General features: G+C 42.8%; 1 protein-coding gene across 1 annotated transcript in view; it reads left to right on the top strand.

Moving 5' to 3' along the window:
- Positions 1–1,295: 1,295 nt before the first annotated feature.
- The window catches only part of frem2a (FRAS1 related extracellular matrix 2a), a 239,449-nt gene continuing 225,237 nt past the window's right edge, over positions 1,296–15,507 (top strand). The window contains exons 1-2 of the mRNA XM_060909268.1: positions 1,296–6,279; positions 13,457–13,546. Coding sequence (XP_060765251.1) covers positions 1,296–6,279; positions 13,457–13,546 — 5,074 coding nt within the window. The remainder of the gene's footprint in view (positions 6,280–13,456; positions 13,547–15,507) is intronic.

The raw sequence follows: 15,507 nt of genomic DNA on the forward strand, positions 1-15,507 counted from the left end.
GGCCCTCACCGGCCCCGGGGCTTGAACCCAGGACCTTCTTGCTGTGAGGCGACAGCGCTAACCACTACACCACCGTGCCACCAGGCAGAAAAATGTCTTGACTATATTTTCTATTCATTTTACAACTTATGGTGGTAAATAAAAGTGTGACTTTTCATGGAAAACACTAAATAGTCTGGGTGACCCCAAACTTTTGAACGGTAGTGTAGAAAATGGCGGCTCCCATGCATTTTCGTATTTCATGACGATTTTTTTTTTTTTTTATGGTAATAAATCAAAAATAATGCCGAAATCCGTAGGGGTTGACATGTATGAAAATGGGCAGAAAAATCTCATCTCATCTCATGCCACTTTATCCTTCTACAGGGTCGCAGGCAAGCTGGAGCCTATCCCAGCTGACTACGGGCGAAAGGCGGGGTACACCCTGGACAAGTCGCCAGGTCATCACAGTGCTGACACATAGATACAGACAACCATTCACACTCACGGTCAATTTAGAGTCACCAGTTAACCTAACCTGCATGTCTTTGGGGGAAACCGGAGCACCCGGAGGAAACCCACACGGACAACATGCAAACTCCACACAGAAAGGCCCTCGCCGGCCCCAGGGCTCGAACCCAGGACCTTCTTGCTGTGAGGCGACAGCGCTAACCACTACACCACCGTGCTGCCAGGCAGAAAAATGTCTTGACTATATTTTCTATTCATTTTACAACTTATGGTGGTAAATAAAAGTGTGACTTTTCATGGAAAACACTAAATTGTCTGGGTGACCCCAAACTTTTGAACGGTAGTGTAGAAAATGGCGGCTCCCATGCATTTTCGTATTTCATGACGATTTTTTTTTTTTTATGGTAATAAATCAAAAATAATGCCGAAATCCGTAGGGGTTGACACGTATGTTTTCAAAATGAAGCAACTTTTGCTTAATTACAGTCTTCATTTCTGTTTTACTGAAGGGCGCTGTGATGCCTATCAGGTGAGGAACCTGAACAGGTCAAATCCAAAACGTGTGGGCGTGTCCTTCATGTTTCTGCTCCTCAGTCAGACCGGCTTATCCAATAGAATTGGTCAGTGGGCGTGTCGTGGCTACTCACGCTTCTCTTGCCTTCAGTCGGACAAAGTTAAAACTCAGTGCGCGCGCCGGTGGCGTGAGAATGTGATGAATGATTCGGGTTGTTTACAAACTTTTATTAATCCGCTTTCTTTCCAGATGTGGATTTTTATTCTAGGAGGCATTCGTTTACGTGTGAATTAACCAGGCGTATTTCCTGTGACTGGTCATAGGCTGTAATATGATGGAACTCTATTTGTGGTTTATTCTCTTGTGCACAGTGGCAGGTCGGTGTTCCGGGCGCCACGCCAGCGGTCACGGATTGTCATATGCGCATAGATCAGAGCTCTCAGAGGACTCGATACTTGTAGCGAACAACAGGATACGCGTGCTTTTCGGCAGATCGGTTTTCATTGATCCCATCAATGATCTGGTGATTGAAGTGCAGCCGGGAGACAGGTGCAGCTTAATAGTGTTGGACAATGATCTGCTGTCCCAAAGACCGGGGCATCTTTCTCCCAAAAAGTTCCCGTGTGAATTCGGACCCAATGATGTGAAATACTCGCATTTGGGCTCCAGGAGCCCTGCTGGGGACCGAGTGCGGCTGCAGCTCAGGTACGATACTCAGACTGAAACCATCATCATACCGTTCATGCTGGAGATCGAGATCCTTTTCACACAGTTGGAGATAGTAGTTAAAAACATGCCACTCACTGTAGATCAACTCAACGGCATTAGCAATTCAATTGACAGAAGAATACTGGAATTTATTTATGATCGAAACTCTGAGCAGTGTGAGGTCACATCATTGGCTTCTTGCAATGCCTTGCCTAGATATGGTGAGCTCCCTGATAAGAATAAATTAGAGAAAATGATGGACTGTGATGCTTTTCTCCGAGCAGATATTCGCTACAAGCATACTTCTATTCACAAGTCACCGAACAGAGACTATATTCCAATGGTCGTCGAGCTGAGAAACAAAGAAAATAATTTACTGAAGCAAGAGTTCTTTCATATCATGGTCCGCATACAAGAAGGACGACGAAACAGTCCTCCAAAACCCAGCTTTATGGCGATGATGATGATGGAAATCGATCAGTTTGTCATGACTGCTTTAACTTCAGACATGTTGGCTGCAGAGGACATGGAATCTGATCCTGATGATCTCATTTTCAACATCACCACCCCCTTCTCTTTCGAGGAAGGCTACATTGTGAGTACTGATGATAGAAATTTACCAATAACCTCTTTTTATCAGAGAGATATAAAGGAGCTGAAGATCGCATACAAGCCCCCATCTATGGACTTGGACACGGAGAGAATAGTTCAAATTGATTTTGAAGTGTTGGACGCCGATGGTGGGGTTTCTGAAACATTTGCTTTTATGATCGTTATAAAGCCCATGAACACCCTTGCACCAGTGGTGACTAAAAACACAGGACAGCTTCTGTATGAGGGTCAGTCCAGGCCTCTGTTCACGCAGAACAATTTAGAAATCAGCGATGAAGACAACCTGGATAGTGTAAGGATAACTGTTGTAGATGGTCTCCGTCATGGTGATCTTACTGTTCTGGGCTCCAGCAGTAAGTATTTCACACCAGCTGATCTGCAAATTGGTATTGTTGTCTATCAGCATGATGGCAGTGACACGTACAGTGATAACATCATTTTTAGAATGACAGATGGCAAGAACGAAGTGGAGTTTTTGTTCCCTATTACGATCGTTCCAACTGATGATGAACCCCCCATTGTAAATGCCAACACAGGATTGGTGGTATTTAAAAACCAAATGATTCCCATTTCACCCCTAATGTTGAGTGCAGCAGATATTGACTCTGAAGATTCCACCATCAAGTTCACCATTGAACCTCCACTTTCAACTATTGGTGAAGTGCTGCTAAGGCAGTCTGAGGCTCCAGAAGATCCATCCTCATGGAAATTTAATAAGGAAAATGGATTGTGTGAGAAAGCTGTGACCGAGTGGCTACAGAAAGATATTACAGATGGGAAACTTTTCTACAGACACACAGGGCCCCACATCACTGAGACTGTCACTGATCAGTTTATCTTTAAAGTTCAGGATGATGCTGATCCTCCAAACCAATCAGATGAAAACACATTCTTCATTAGGATTCTGCCTATTGATGATGTTCCACCTGCACTTTTTCCTGGCACGTCTTTACAAATGACAGTCCATGAGTATCAAATGACTCATTTTAACAAGGATGTCCTTCGTTATACTGATTTGGATTCTGATGACCGGGATCTGAAATACACAATAACCCAGCCACCGACTAACAACGATGCAAGTCATCCAGTCAGTTTTGGTTCAATAGTTTTAACAGAGCAGCCTGATATTGAGGTACGAGAGTTCACTCAAGCCCAAGTGAACCATCATAAGATTTCCTACCGTCCACCAGACGTAGAGCTGGGCATCACCGACCATGTTGCACAGTTCCATTTCAAAGTTGAAGATGCTGCTGGAAACAGTGTAAAAGGAGTTTTCACTACATTTGTGCAACCTGTTAATAACAAACCCCCAGAGATAACCAACACTGGTTTCACAGTCTTTGAGGGAGGTATGCATATACTTAGAATTGCTGACCTTAATACTACTGACCCTGATACAGATAGTGAACAGATTTCCTTTACTTTAAGTCAGAGTCCACAACATGGTCAGGTCCAGCTTAGCTTTGCTGATATGACTAAAGGGAATGCTTTCAGCCTATCAGATATTTCAAAGGGCAGAATTTCTTATGTCCACAATGGGGATGAGACAACCAGTGATGCTTTTAAACTGGATATAAGTGATGGTGTGCATATTGTGCCAATTACAGTAAGAATAGTTGTGAAACCAGTTGATGATGAAACACCAATTCTGACCCTCCCAGTGGGTATTCTTGGCTCTCACCTGTCTGTGTTGGAAAATGATGCTACTGAAATCACGGTCAGCGTAATCCAGGGGAAAGATGAAGACACGGATGACCTCAAGTTGACCTTTATTGTTGAGGATGCCCCTGTATATGGAGAGATCTTGGTGAATGGAATCCCATCCAACATGTTCACCCAAGCTGATCTAATCAATGGTTTGGTGACATATACCCATACAAGTGGTGAGATTGGAATTTCCTCAAAACAGGACCATTTTAACTTAACCCTCACTGACATGTCTGATGAGTGGGCTGTAGGAGGAAATAAAATCACTGGACTATTGGTTCATGTTACCATTCTCCCAGTGGATAACCAGGCCCCTCTGGTAACAGTACTTCCTACGTTTAATGTCACTGAGGGAGGCAAAAACATAATTGGAGGTCACCAAATAACCATTGAGGATGCAGACACACTCATTGAAGATATCTTGTGTACTATCATTATCCAGCCAAGTTCAGGTTATTTGGAGAACATCTCTCCAGCACCAGGTTCTGAGAAGTCCAGGTCTGGGACAGCTATTAGGGCTTTCAGCATTAGAGATGTCCTCGAGTGCCATATCTGCTATGTCCAAAGTATACATAAAGGAGTTGAACCAGTAGAGGATAGATTCACGTTCATGTGCTCCGATGGTGTTAACTTCTCTGAGAGAGAAATTTTCCCAATTGTAATTATCCCAACCAATGATGAGAAGCCAGAAATATTAACGAGCAAGATTGTGGTGATGGAGGGCATGAATGTCATCCTTGACACCTCTATTCTGAATGGAGTTGATGCTGATATTCCTGTTGAAGATCTGACTTTTATCGTTTCAAAACCACCCAAACATGGTTTTATTCTTGATCAGCTGATCAGTGGTTCTCTCCCAGTTACTAAGTTTACTTTGGAGCAACTCAACGAAGCTTCTAGCATTCTTTATGAGCATGATGATTCTGAGACCACAGAAGACACATTTAACATCATTCTAACAGATGGAAAACATAGTGTAGAAGGTACTCTTCTGATTATGGTTATTGCTGTTGATGATGAGACTCCAAGGTTGGCCATTAATGATGGTTTGGAGATTGAAATTGGGGAGACAAAAGAAATAAATAATAAGGTTCTGAAGGCAACTGATGTAGACTCCGAAGATAGCACACTTGCATTTATAATTCGGTATGGTCCGGGTCAGGGATTTCTCCAGAGAAAAACAGAACATTGGTCCTTTGAGAACATTACAGTTGGGATGAATTTCACACAGATGGAACTGGACCAGGGTCATGTTTTCTATATTCACAATGGACAGGAAGGTATTCGTGACCTTATAAAGTTTGATGTAACAGATGGTAGTAATCTACTAATCGACAGATATTTCTACATCACTGTGAGCAACATTGATAGGGTGTTTCCTGAAGTTGTTAGCAAAGGAGTATCTCTAAAAGAAGGAGGACGTGCCATGCTTACCACTGACCTACTCAGTACAAGTGATCTCAACAGCCCGGATGAACACCTCGTCTTCACTGTCACCAGAGCCCCTGTGAGGGGACATCTGGAAAGCACTGATGCTCCTGGAATGCCCATCATGTCCTTCACTCAACTTCAGCTGGCTGGAAGTAAAATCTACTACATCCACGCTTCAGATGATGAAATCAAGATGGACAGTTTTGAGTTTGAGGTCACTGATGGATATAACCCTGTTTTTCGCACCTTTTGTGTATCAATAGTTGATGTTGACAACAAAAAACCTGTCCTGACCATACATGAGCTTCTGGTGTCAGAAGGTCAGTCTAAACTTATCACACCATTTGAGTTGACTGTAGAGGATCAGGATACAGCAGATGAATTCCTGAAGTTCACTGTCACTCAGTTGCCTATCCATGGTAAACTGCTCTTCAACAGCAGTCATCCAGTTACTTCCTTCACAAAGCAAGACCTGAATGAAAACCTCATCAGTTACAAACATGATGGCACAGAGTCTTATAAGGACAGCTTCTCGTTTACCATCACTGATGGAACACACACTGATTTCTATGTATTTCCTGACACAGTATTTGAAACTCACAAGCCTCAAGTCATAAAAATCACCATTTCATTGATAGACAATGGTGTACCACAAATTGTGGTGAACAAAGGTGTTCAAACGTTGAAGGTCTTGCCAACGAGCCACCTAGGTTATCCTATCACCAGCAAAGCGCTAAAGGCAGAAGACAGAGACAGCAGCCCAGAGACCCTGGTTTTTCACATCACCACACAACCAGAACATGGTTACCTGATCAACCTTCAGAAGGGGAATGATTCCATCAATAGATTTACTCAAGGTAAAGTGGCATTTTACAATATATTATCCTGCTTGCATTTGCTTGTCTCACAATATTTTTGTAAAATTAGTTTACAAAAGATGTAATGCCTTATGTAAGCTTTGTTTATATTTGATGTGCTGGCAAACTCAAGCCCTAGGTTTGCCCTTTTGTAATATTTATTAAAACTATAACGTGTATATCATAAATGGAGAATCTTGCCAAGGGAAAAAAAAGCTGGTTTGGCTAGAAGACTTGCAGAGAGTTTTCTACCCAGGGATTCTACAACTATTTTTTTTATTCTATCCTCATTCACTGGATATGAGCAATTGCATGCTCTGATAACCTAGTAATAGAGTAGCCAAACAGCTCATATACCATGAGTAGAGAAAAACAAAATGGCAGAGCGTGTTGCTCAACCAACTGAGAGAATGGTAAATCATCATTTTACATTATGCTTTTCCTAGCAAACCAGGTAAAGTATTTAAAAGAAACAGAAATGGCTAAAGGGGCGGCATGGTGGTGTAGTGGTTAGCGCTGTCACCTCACAGCAAGACAGTTCGGGTTCGAGCCCCGTGGCCGACGAGGGCCTTTCTGTGCGGAGTTTGCATGTTCTCCCCGTGTCCGCGTGGGTTTCCTCTGGGTGCTCCAGTTTCCCCCACAGTCCAAAGACATGCAGGTTAGGTTAACTGGTGACTCTAAATTGACCGTAGGTGTGAGTGTGAATGGTTGTGTGTCTATGTGTCAGCCCTGTGATGACCTGGCGACTTGTCCAGGGTGTACCCCGCCTTTCGCCCGTAGTCAGTTGGGATAGGTTCCAGCTTGCCTGCGACCCTGTAGAACAGGATAAAGCGGCTATAGATAATGAGATGAGATGAGAAATGGCTAAAAGCATATAGTGTGGTATTTTAAAACATTTTTTTATTTTTTTTCCCCTCGATATCACCTGTTCCACACTCCAACCCAGTTGGTGGCCAAAAAAATAGCATGTCTGCAAATTTAACGCATGTAGGCATTAAATTAAAGCGTGTCAGCCCTGACACGCAAAAGCACTCTGGGGAGAACAATGTCTCATCTCATCTCATTATCTCTAGCAGCTTTATCCTGTTCTACAGGGTCACAGGCAAGCTGGAGCCTATCCCAGCTGACTACAGGCAAAAGGCGGGGTACACCCTGGACAAGTCGCCAGGTCATCACAGGGCTGACACATAGACACAGACAACCATTCACACTCTCATTCACACCTACGGTCAATTTATGGCCCTTTTCCACTACCCTTTTTCAGCTCACTTCAGCTCGCTTCAGCTCACTTCAGCCCGACACGGCTCGCGTTTCGACTACCAAAAACCAGCACGACTCAGCTCGCTTCAGCCCTGCTTAGCCCCTAAAACTCGCACCGTTTTGGAGTGGGGCTGAAGCGAGCCAAGCCGTGCCGAGTGAGGTTGGGGGCGTGAGCAGACACTCCCCTGTGCACTGATTGGTGAGGAGGAGTGTCCTCACATGCCCACACACGCCCCGCGAGCACGCTGGGATCTGTAAACACCGCAAACCCGGAAGAAGAAGAATTACGAGAATTATGAAGCCTTATGCGCCTCGCCTCATCTATACGCTCTTGCCAGTATCTGTCCGCGTTGTTGGTGACAACAAGCCGCAGCACCAAGACCAGCAACACTAACGACTCCATGTCCTTCATGTTTATTGTTTACTATTCAGGTCGTGAGACTACCGCTTAAAAGCTTACTGATGTCACTGTTTGCGCTGCTTAACGACATCACGTGACATCCACCCACTTTCGCTAACTCCACCCAATGTGTCCACCCACTTCCAGCCAGCACGGTTCAGCGCGGTTGTAGTCGAAATGCAACTCCAACAGCCCCACTCAGCTCGACTCAGCACGGCACGGCTCAGCCCGACTCAGCCGCGTTTGTAGTGGAAAAGCGGCATTAGAGTCACCAGTTAACCTAACCTGCATGTCTTTGGACTGTGGGGGAAACCGGAGCACCCGGAGGAAACCCACGCGGACACAGGGAGAACATGCAAACTCCACACAGAAAGGCCCTCGCCAGCCACGGGGCTCGAACCCGGACCTTCTTGCTGTGAGGCGACAGCGCTAACCACTACACCACCATGCCGCCCGCAACAGAACTCATTTAAACTTTTGATTAGTGGTGTTGTGGCAGTGGTTCAGGTGATTAAACAGCATGATTTATATAATACATTGTTGTCAGATGATGACTTGATTTATTGGTCATGTGAACCCCATGCTGCAAACCACAGCATCACAGACCTCCACTTGTTGTAGCAACCTTTTCAACCTTGTCAACAGTAAAAAGTGACCATGTCAGTACCACCATAAAATGCTCCTAAAATTCACCAGATGCCACCAAATGGGCTCTTTTTTTTTTTTCCCCCAAAAAAAAAATTTTCTGGAGGAGCCAAGCCCCCCCCAAGTACTCTCTTTCCATGCGCCATGTGCGCGCCATGCGGAAAAGTTAGGGCTTTATTTTAATCCTGGGGAGAACACTGAGACTGGATACCCCAGCTAAAATGATTTCTCTGAACTATAAGTGAAAATCTAAACGTTCTCTTGAACTTTTGAGAGAATATTAAAAACTCCCCTACATGTTCTCCAGACATAATACATTTAGCCAATTAATTTTTAATGCAATACTTGTACATGTGTACTTTGTCTGTCTAAATCCTGAATTTATATAAATCACATTTTATATAATTAATGAGATGATGCAAGTTTAGTGTGTATTCTGTAAACACATAAAGGCAAATGACTTTGTGAAAATGGAACATTAACCTTTAACCATTAACCACACTGAAGTGTCTGTGTATTAGCCCGAGGCTTAAGTACTTGATGGGACAATTGGAGCATTTGCTTAGGTTCATCAATTAAGCATATTTTCCCTTGGAACATTTCCACATGGAGTTTGGAGCTTTGACGAGGAATCTTAATATTAATTCTTTTTAGACTATTCATGAAATAAATGGGCAAAAAAAAGAACTATAAATATTTTAAATGTTTGAAATATGTTGCCCACAAGTAGCCTTTTATCATCTCATCATTTTTAGTCTATTTAAGTTCAGTAAGGAATTTCACATTAAGTTCTTACAGAAAATGATCATTTCATAACATCAATACACACACACACACACACACACACAGTGTTGTAGTCAAGTCACTAAACCTTGAGTCCGAGTCCAGTCTCGAGTCCCCAGTGTTCAAGTCCGAGTCAAATCCAAGTCATTTTAAAGAAAATTTCGAGGCAAGTCCACTATTGAACAAGACTCCAATCACACCATTTGATGGTGGCTATTGCTGCCTTTATGTGAACCCATCTCTGCTACTGTGTTGGACTAACGTTACTGCTTGACTGCCCCATTTTAGTTAACAGGCTATGGATAAAAAGCTTAGGCCCTGTCCACACGGCAATGGATTCAGGTGAATCCGATAAAATTGTTTATCGTTTCAGCCTGGCGTCCACACGGCACCGGCGTTTTGGGTGCCCCAAAACGAAATCTTTTGAGAACGGGTTCCAGAGTGGAAAGCTCTGGCAACGGCGCCGTTGCGAAGTCGTCTGGATGAGTAGAACGGATTTGTTTACGATGACGTCACAACCACGTGCTTCACGCCGGGTAGAAGTGTAACGAACTCGATGTGAGTTGTCAACAAATCCTATAACTTGGTTCATGAAACGCGCTTACAAAATATTTTCACTGTGAATATTTATAGTGTAATGGTGCAAAGTGAGAGAGAGAGAGAGAGAGAGAGAATAGCCCTTAGGGCAGAGTCAATCCCGCCAGCAAAAATAGGGAAAAAAAAGGAGCGATCTCACCTCTTCTTCAGATGTTGGTTTAAGTCCTACAATACATTCCTCAAAAAGGGCGTAGAAGAACAAATTAATCCATCAACGTGTAGTATTCAATTTATTCTGGACCATTAAAGACGCCGCCTTCCGCGTAGAATCATACGTCATCCTCGCCGCCATATTGGATGGGTCAAAGCGGAGAATAAAGATGCCTCATTCATGTGCTGCGTTTAACTGTACCAACAGGTTTGCCGTCCAAACGAGATCACATGGGATTACCTTTCACACGTGAGACTGGAAAAATACTTTTCATTGTATTTGGTCATTATAATGTAATTTTACGAACAGATTTTTCTGACTTTGTGGCTAATATGAAGTCTCGCGCATAATAGTTTATGCGCATGCGTCCTTACTTCTTCTATTGTTCTGGTGTCTCCGAAGGGACCGTTTTACAGCGCCCCTAGAGGTGTGGCATGTGTATTGCATCGTTTTCAGCAAGCGTTGCGTTGCCATATGTACCTGATATTTTACTGATCCGTTGCCCATGTGGACGCGATATTTTTTTAATAACATCTCGTTGCCGTTGTCCTGTGGATGTAGCCTTATTCATCGCTCAGCAAGCCCTGCCCACTATCAACAGGGCAAATAACGAGAGAGGGTTAACACTAGCTAGTTCATCGCTCAACAAGCCCTGCTATCAACAGAGCAATGAACATAGCATGTTACTTCCTTCTCTGGGTGGAGCCTTTCCAAATGACAATTGAAGTTCGCAGTTGTCCCCGTCGTCTCCTCGATAGTTCTTCTACATATGGAAAGTATAGCAGTGGCTTTTTTTTCCCTCCCCCACTGCACTGCATTAGTGACATTAATGTTAGTTTGTTCCTGAACATGACGTATGAACAGGTGAATGTGCATTCTCTTGCACGAAATTGGTACAAAATCAATGTAGATAGAAATATCTTGTGCCAAATTATTATGATGTTACAAAAAATAAAGAAAAAAATCCAAGTCCTCATCTCCAATTTAGGAGTCTGAATGCAGTTAATGCACGAGTCCAAGTCATCAGTGCTCAAGTCCTTAAAATTAGGGCACGAGTCGGACTCGAGTCCGAGTCCTGGACTCGAGTACTACAAGCCCACACACACATTCACTTTCTCTCTCTCTCTCTCTCTCTCTTTTCAAATTGCTAAGCATTTCACTGCTGAAGCTTTTGCACATCTTCTCAATAAGCTTCATGGGGGAGTATCACCCACCTTCTACGTAAATTAGAGCTACTTGTTTTCAGTAAAAACGACTTCTTAAAAGTACATTTTGATGGAGAAATTATTTTTTACATGTGCATTAATTTACCTGTTTACATTTTGTTTTAGAAAGTTTACAAAAACCTTTACCAGAATGTATTTTAAGAAAATCACAATGCAGCCAGATCCAAAAGTCTGAGACCACATTGAAAATGTAAGACTTTTAGTTAAAAGTTTTAGAATTTTGAAAATTCTGTCATAAAATAAGGAAGACCATTCAACATTTAAAGCTAGACGGCCTTTCAAGTTCATAAAATCAGTGAAATTTAGTTCCCTCTGAAATTTGGTCATTGTGATATATGTTTATTTCTGTAATATCTAGAAGAACCACCCCAGGCCATTCTGTGGCTGGGAAGTTATTCAATTTGAGGGGATTCCCTAGCAAATAATGTGCATGAAATCACTCGCTTTGCACAGCCCGAGGAAGTCCGTGTGTGCACGCGCAGGTTTACCTTCTTTTTTGGGTTTTACAGCAGCTGGCATCCAGTGTTGCATTACTGCCATCTACAGGTTTACCTTGAAAGTTACATCATCCTATCTCTAAACGAACAGCTGATCACACCGAGGTGCTTGCTGACCGCCGATATTTATTAGTTTGGTCCTGCGTTTCCTTTCCTTCACAACAGAACATCTTTCCTTCTCACTTTGTTACTGTAGTTGGTCTTTCACATTTCATTCACACACTCCCATCCTCCACTGTTCTCTCCTGTTTCAAATTTGTATCCCAAAATGCCTTGCACCAACGGGGAAAGCCCACCACGTGATGCATGACATAGTATCTTGTATGAAGCAGGAGAAATTACGGAGAATTTAGGGCCACATGGCCTTAAATTCATTAATTTATTCTATTAAAAAAAAAACTGGAAGTCTGTGATTCGAATTCAGTAGCTTTCGGTCCACTAAAGAAAAATAACTGGGTGTCTGGTAAAATTGTTTTTATGACCTACGCTTGAAAAATCCGAAAGGCAGTCTACCTTTAAGATGTTGTACACTTTCTTGGTCCCTATTTACATTGAAGCAAATTTGCGATTATTGACCATGTTAACTCATTCCCGGAAAAATCCAAAGATTTTTCTGGGAATCTTTTCCCTTCCATTGAAGCACGTCTTCAGACAATACGCCATTGGATTTGATCTCAAATGGATCATGTTTGACAGTTTGAGTACACACTGTATATATCCTCTAGTATATCCATACTCTTGATTGGAAGTGTCAATCTGTGCTAAATTTTTAAATTTCAGAATCAAATTTAAGCATTATTCAACTGAAGAATAAATACATTTCTCCAAGCATGAGCATGATAGTGTGAGAGTGTGGCACTAACATGGGAGCATGTCTCGTGGGAAAGAGACTTGGCAAACGGTCACATCGGTGCAAACACTGAAACAGAATGGACTGGACACTTCCTTTTTTAATTTGCAGAGCCGTCTACTCTACTTGGCCTAACATGGCACGGTCACAACCGTAGAGACATGAAAATAAATATTTGATGATGAGGGGCTACAACATCACAAGGAGAGTAGACACATTACTTACAATATGAATTGAAGTTGACTGTGTGCATAGGAAATTATGGCTTTATGATTTTATGAAGCTTCTTACTGTGGTATCAATAATGCATGCTATGGGGTGGGAAATGGAGATGCTGCTAGTATGTATTTCCAGGTATCCCCCCCCCCCCCCCCCAGTATTTTATTAATGCTTATACATTTCACTAGCGTAATTTAAGAGACGGAGTGAACCAGATGTCAAAGAAATGCATGCAAGAATACTATCTTTAAAATTCTTGGGCTTGTCGGTCATTAGAAAAGGGTACATCACCAGTCCAAAGAAGGATCACCTTAACTGTCTTTCCGGTTTAACTGTGCAAAAATGGCTACCTCCCTTTATGGTTTCTTAATGTACCAATTTCATTATCTCTGTGTGAGAACAGGCAGAAGGATTAAATATGAAATGGCTTAGTATGCTAAGCCTCTCATTAATAGCAGAATACATTAAACATTTTGTTGTGCTTGTGGAACATAATGGATTTGTTTTATATGATAATTAACCTCTGAAGATTTCTTTTTGTTTTCTCAGCGGACATTGATGACCTGAAGATCTGCTATGTGCTGAAACATAAGAGCAATGCCACCAGCGATGCCTTTTTTTTCTATGTTGAAGACAGTGGTAAGTTTGCTAACTGACTTGAAATTTGTTTAAGTTTTAATGAAACCTCGAATTAAATCTTTATGCAGAACCTCCACAGGCCCACAACTGTAAACCTAATACATATAAATTTGAGATATAATCATACATATATTGTAAAGGCCTTTTTATTTATTTATCCATCCATCCATATTCTACCGCTTATCCGGATCCAGGTCGCAGGGGTAGCAGCATAAGCAGAGCAGCCCAGACTTCCCTCTCCCTGGCCACCTCCACTCTTCCGGGCGAATACCGAGGCATTCCCAGGCCAGCTGAGAGATGTAACCTCTCCAGCATGTCCTGGGTCTGCCTCGGGGTCTCCTTCCAGTGGGGCATGCCCAGAAAACCTCCCTTGGGAGGCGTCCAGGGGGCATCCTAACAAGGTGTCCGAACCACCTCAGCTGACTCCTTTCGATGTGGAAGAGCAGCGGTTCCACTCTGAGTCTCTCCTGAATGACCAAGCTTCTCACCGTGTCTCTAAGGGAGAGCCCAGCCACCCTGCGGAGAAAACTAATTTCTACCACTTGTATCCGCGATCTCATTCTTTTGGTCACTACCCATAGCTCGTGATCATAGGTGAGAGTGGGAATGTAGATGGACCAGTAAATCAGCTCCCTCTTTACCACAACAGACCAGCTTAGCGTCCGCATCACTGCTGACGCTGCCCCCAATCCATTTATTTACAGTCTGAAGCACAGCTATTTATTTTATTTATTTATTTATGCTATAAGATTTGAGCAAGGCTGTTTCCCTTTAGAACCAAATAGCCATGAACTTTCTTGTACTTGAGCTGACAACAAAAATGGCAGTCCATAATATTGGTTTCTGTACACATAATTGTCTGTTTGTATTATCTGCTTCCTCTCGAAATGAGGAGAAACAAATCAGAAAGCCTAATTGGGCTTTACTGAAAGTGGTTTTTCTTCCCCTCTAGCAAGACCAATATTAACCTTTTGTCTGAGTCACAAAGTCAGACAGAGGCATGGTTTGTTAGAACGACCCTCAGTACAAAAGAGCATTTGATATTTAAGACCAGAGGCAAGATGGCAAATAATTGCAGCTTAGGTGTGGGAGAAAAGACTTTTTTTTTTTCTTCTCCTGCTTAGGGTGATAATTACCCTGCATGTTATAGAGCAGCATTTCTCAACCACTGGGCCCTTTTTTTCCAAGTTGAAGTTAATTTTTACTCGCAGTAGGGTACAGTTGCTGGGTTGCATCCAATGTCATATTCGTCTCATTAAGCTACAGTCACACTACAGCTCGCAATGCTTTGCGATGGGTTATCAATGAAAACGAGGTGTTTTAGCAGCGATGCATGGCGATATACATGTGAGCTAAAAGTTGTGGTCACACAGCACACGAACACTTGACTGTCACGCCTTTGCATACTTGAGTCTGGCACAGCTCGAGTGGCCACGCTCACTCACGGAGCATGTTGTGCGTACTCTTGGGACCCAGTCATTATGGGAAACACCTGATACTGATTTGAGCACAATCAGCATGCGCAGATACAGATGCTGTTTTCACAGAGGCTTTGCGAGGTATTATCACCGTCACATTTTTCTCTAGTCATGTTTATAACTCTGTTTAAATACTCTGCTTTACGATTCTGCTTTGCTTTCGTTTTTGTAAATATCACGCCTGCTAATAAACACTTTTCCTGCCCTTGGATCCGTCTACCGCCGTCTATCTTATAGTGTCCTGATCCCCAGATCTTTAACCCAGCCACATATAAAAAGTTGTACTTCTCCATGCTCTTCCAGGTTTCATCTGATTGTCCGTGTAGAACGATGTCTGCAGCGCCAGGTAGTTTGAGATGTTGGGGAACTCAATGGATGGATAGTTTTCCAACTCGTAGGAAAAATCCTTCTTTGTTAGCGTGTAAGGATCTATCCCATTGAGCGGTTTCATACCCACTTCTTTTGAGTGGACTTTTTGGTTTT

This window comes from Neoarius graeffei, chromosome 25, assembly GCF_027579695.1.
Source record: "Neoarius graeffei isolate fNeoGra1 chromosome 25, fNeoGra1.pri, whole genome shotgun sequence".
NCBI classification, from domain to species: domain Eukaryota; kingdom Metazoa; phylum Chordata; class Actinopteri; order Siluriformes; family Ariidae; genus Neoarius; species Neoarius graeffei.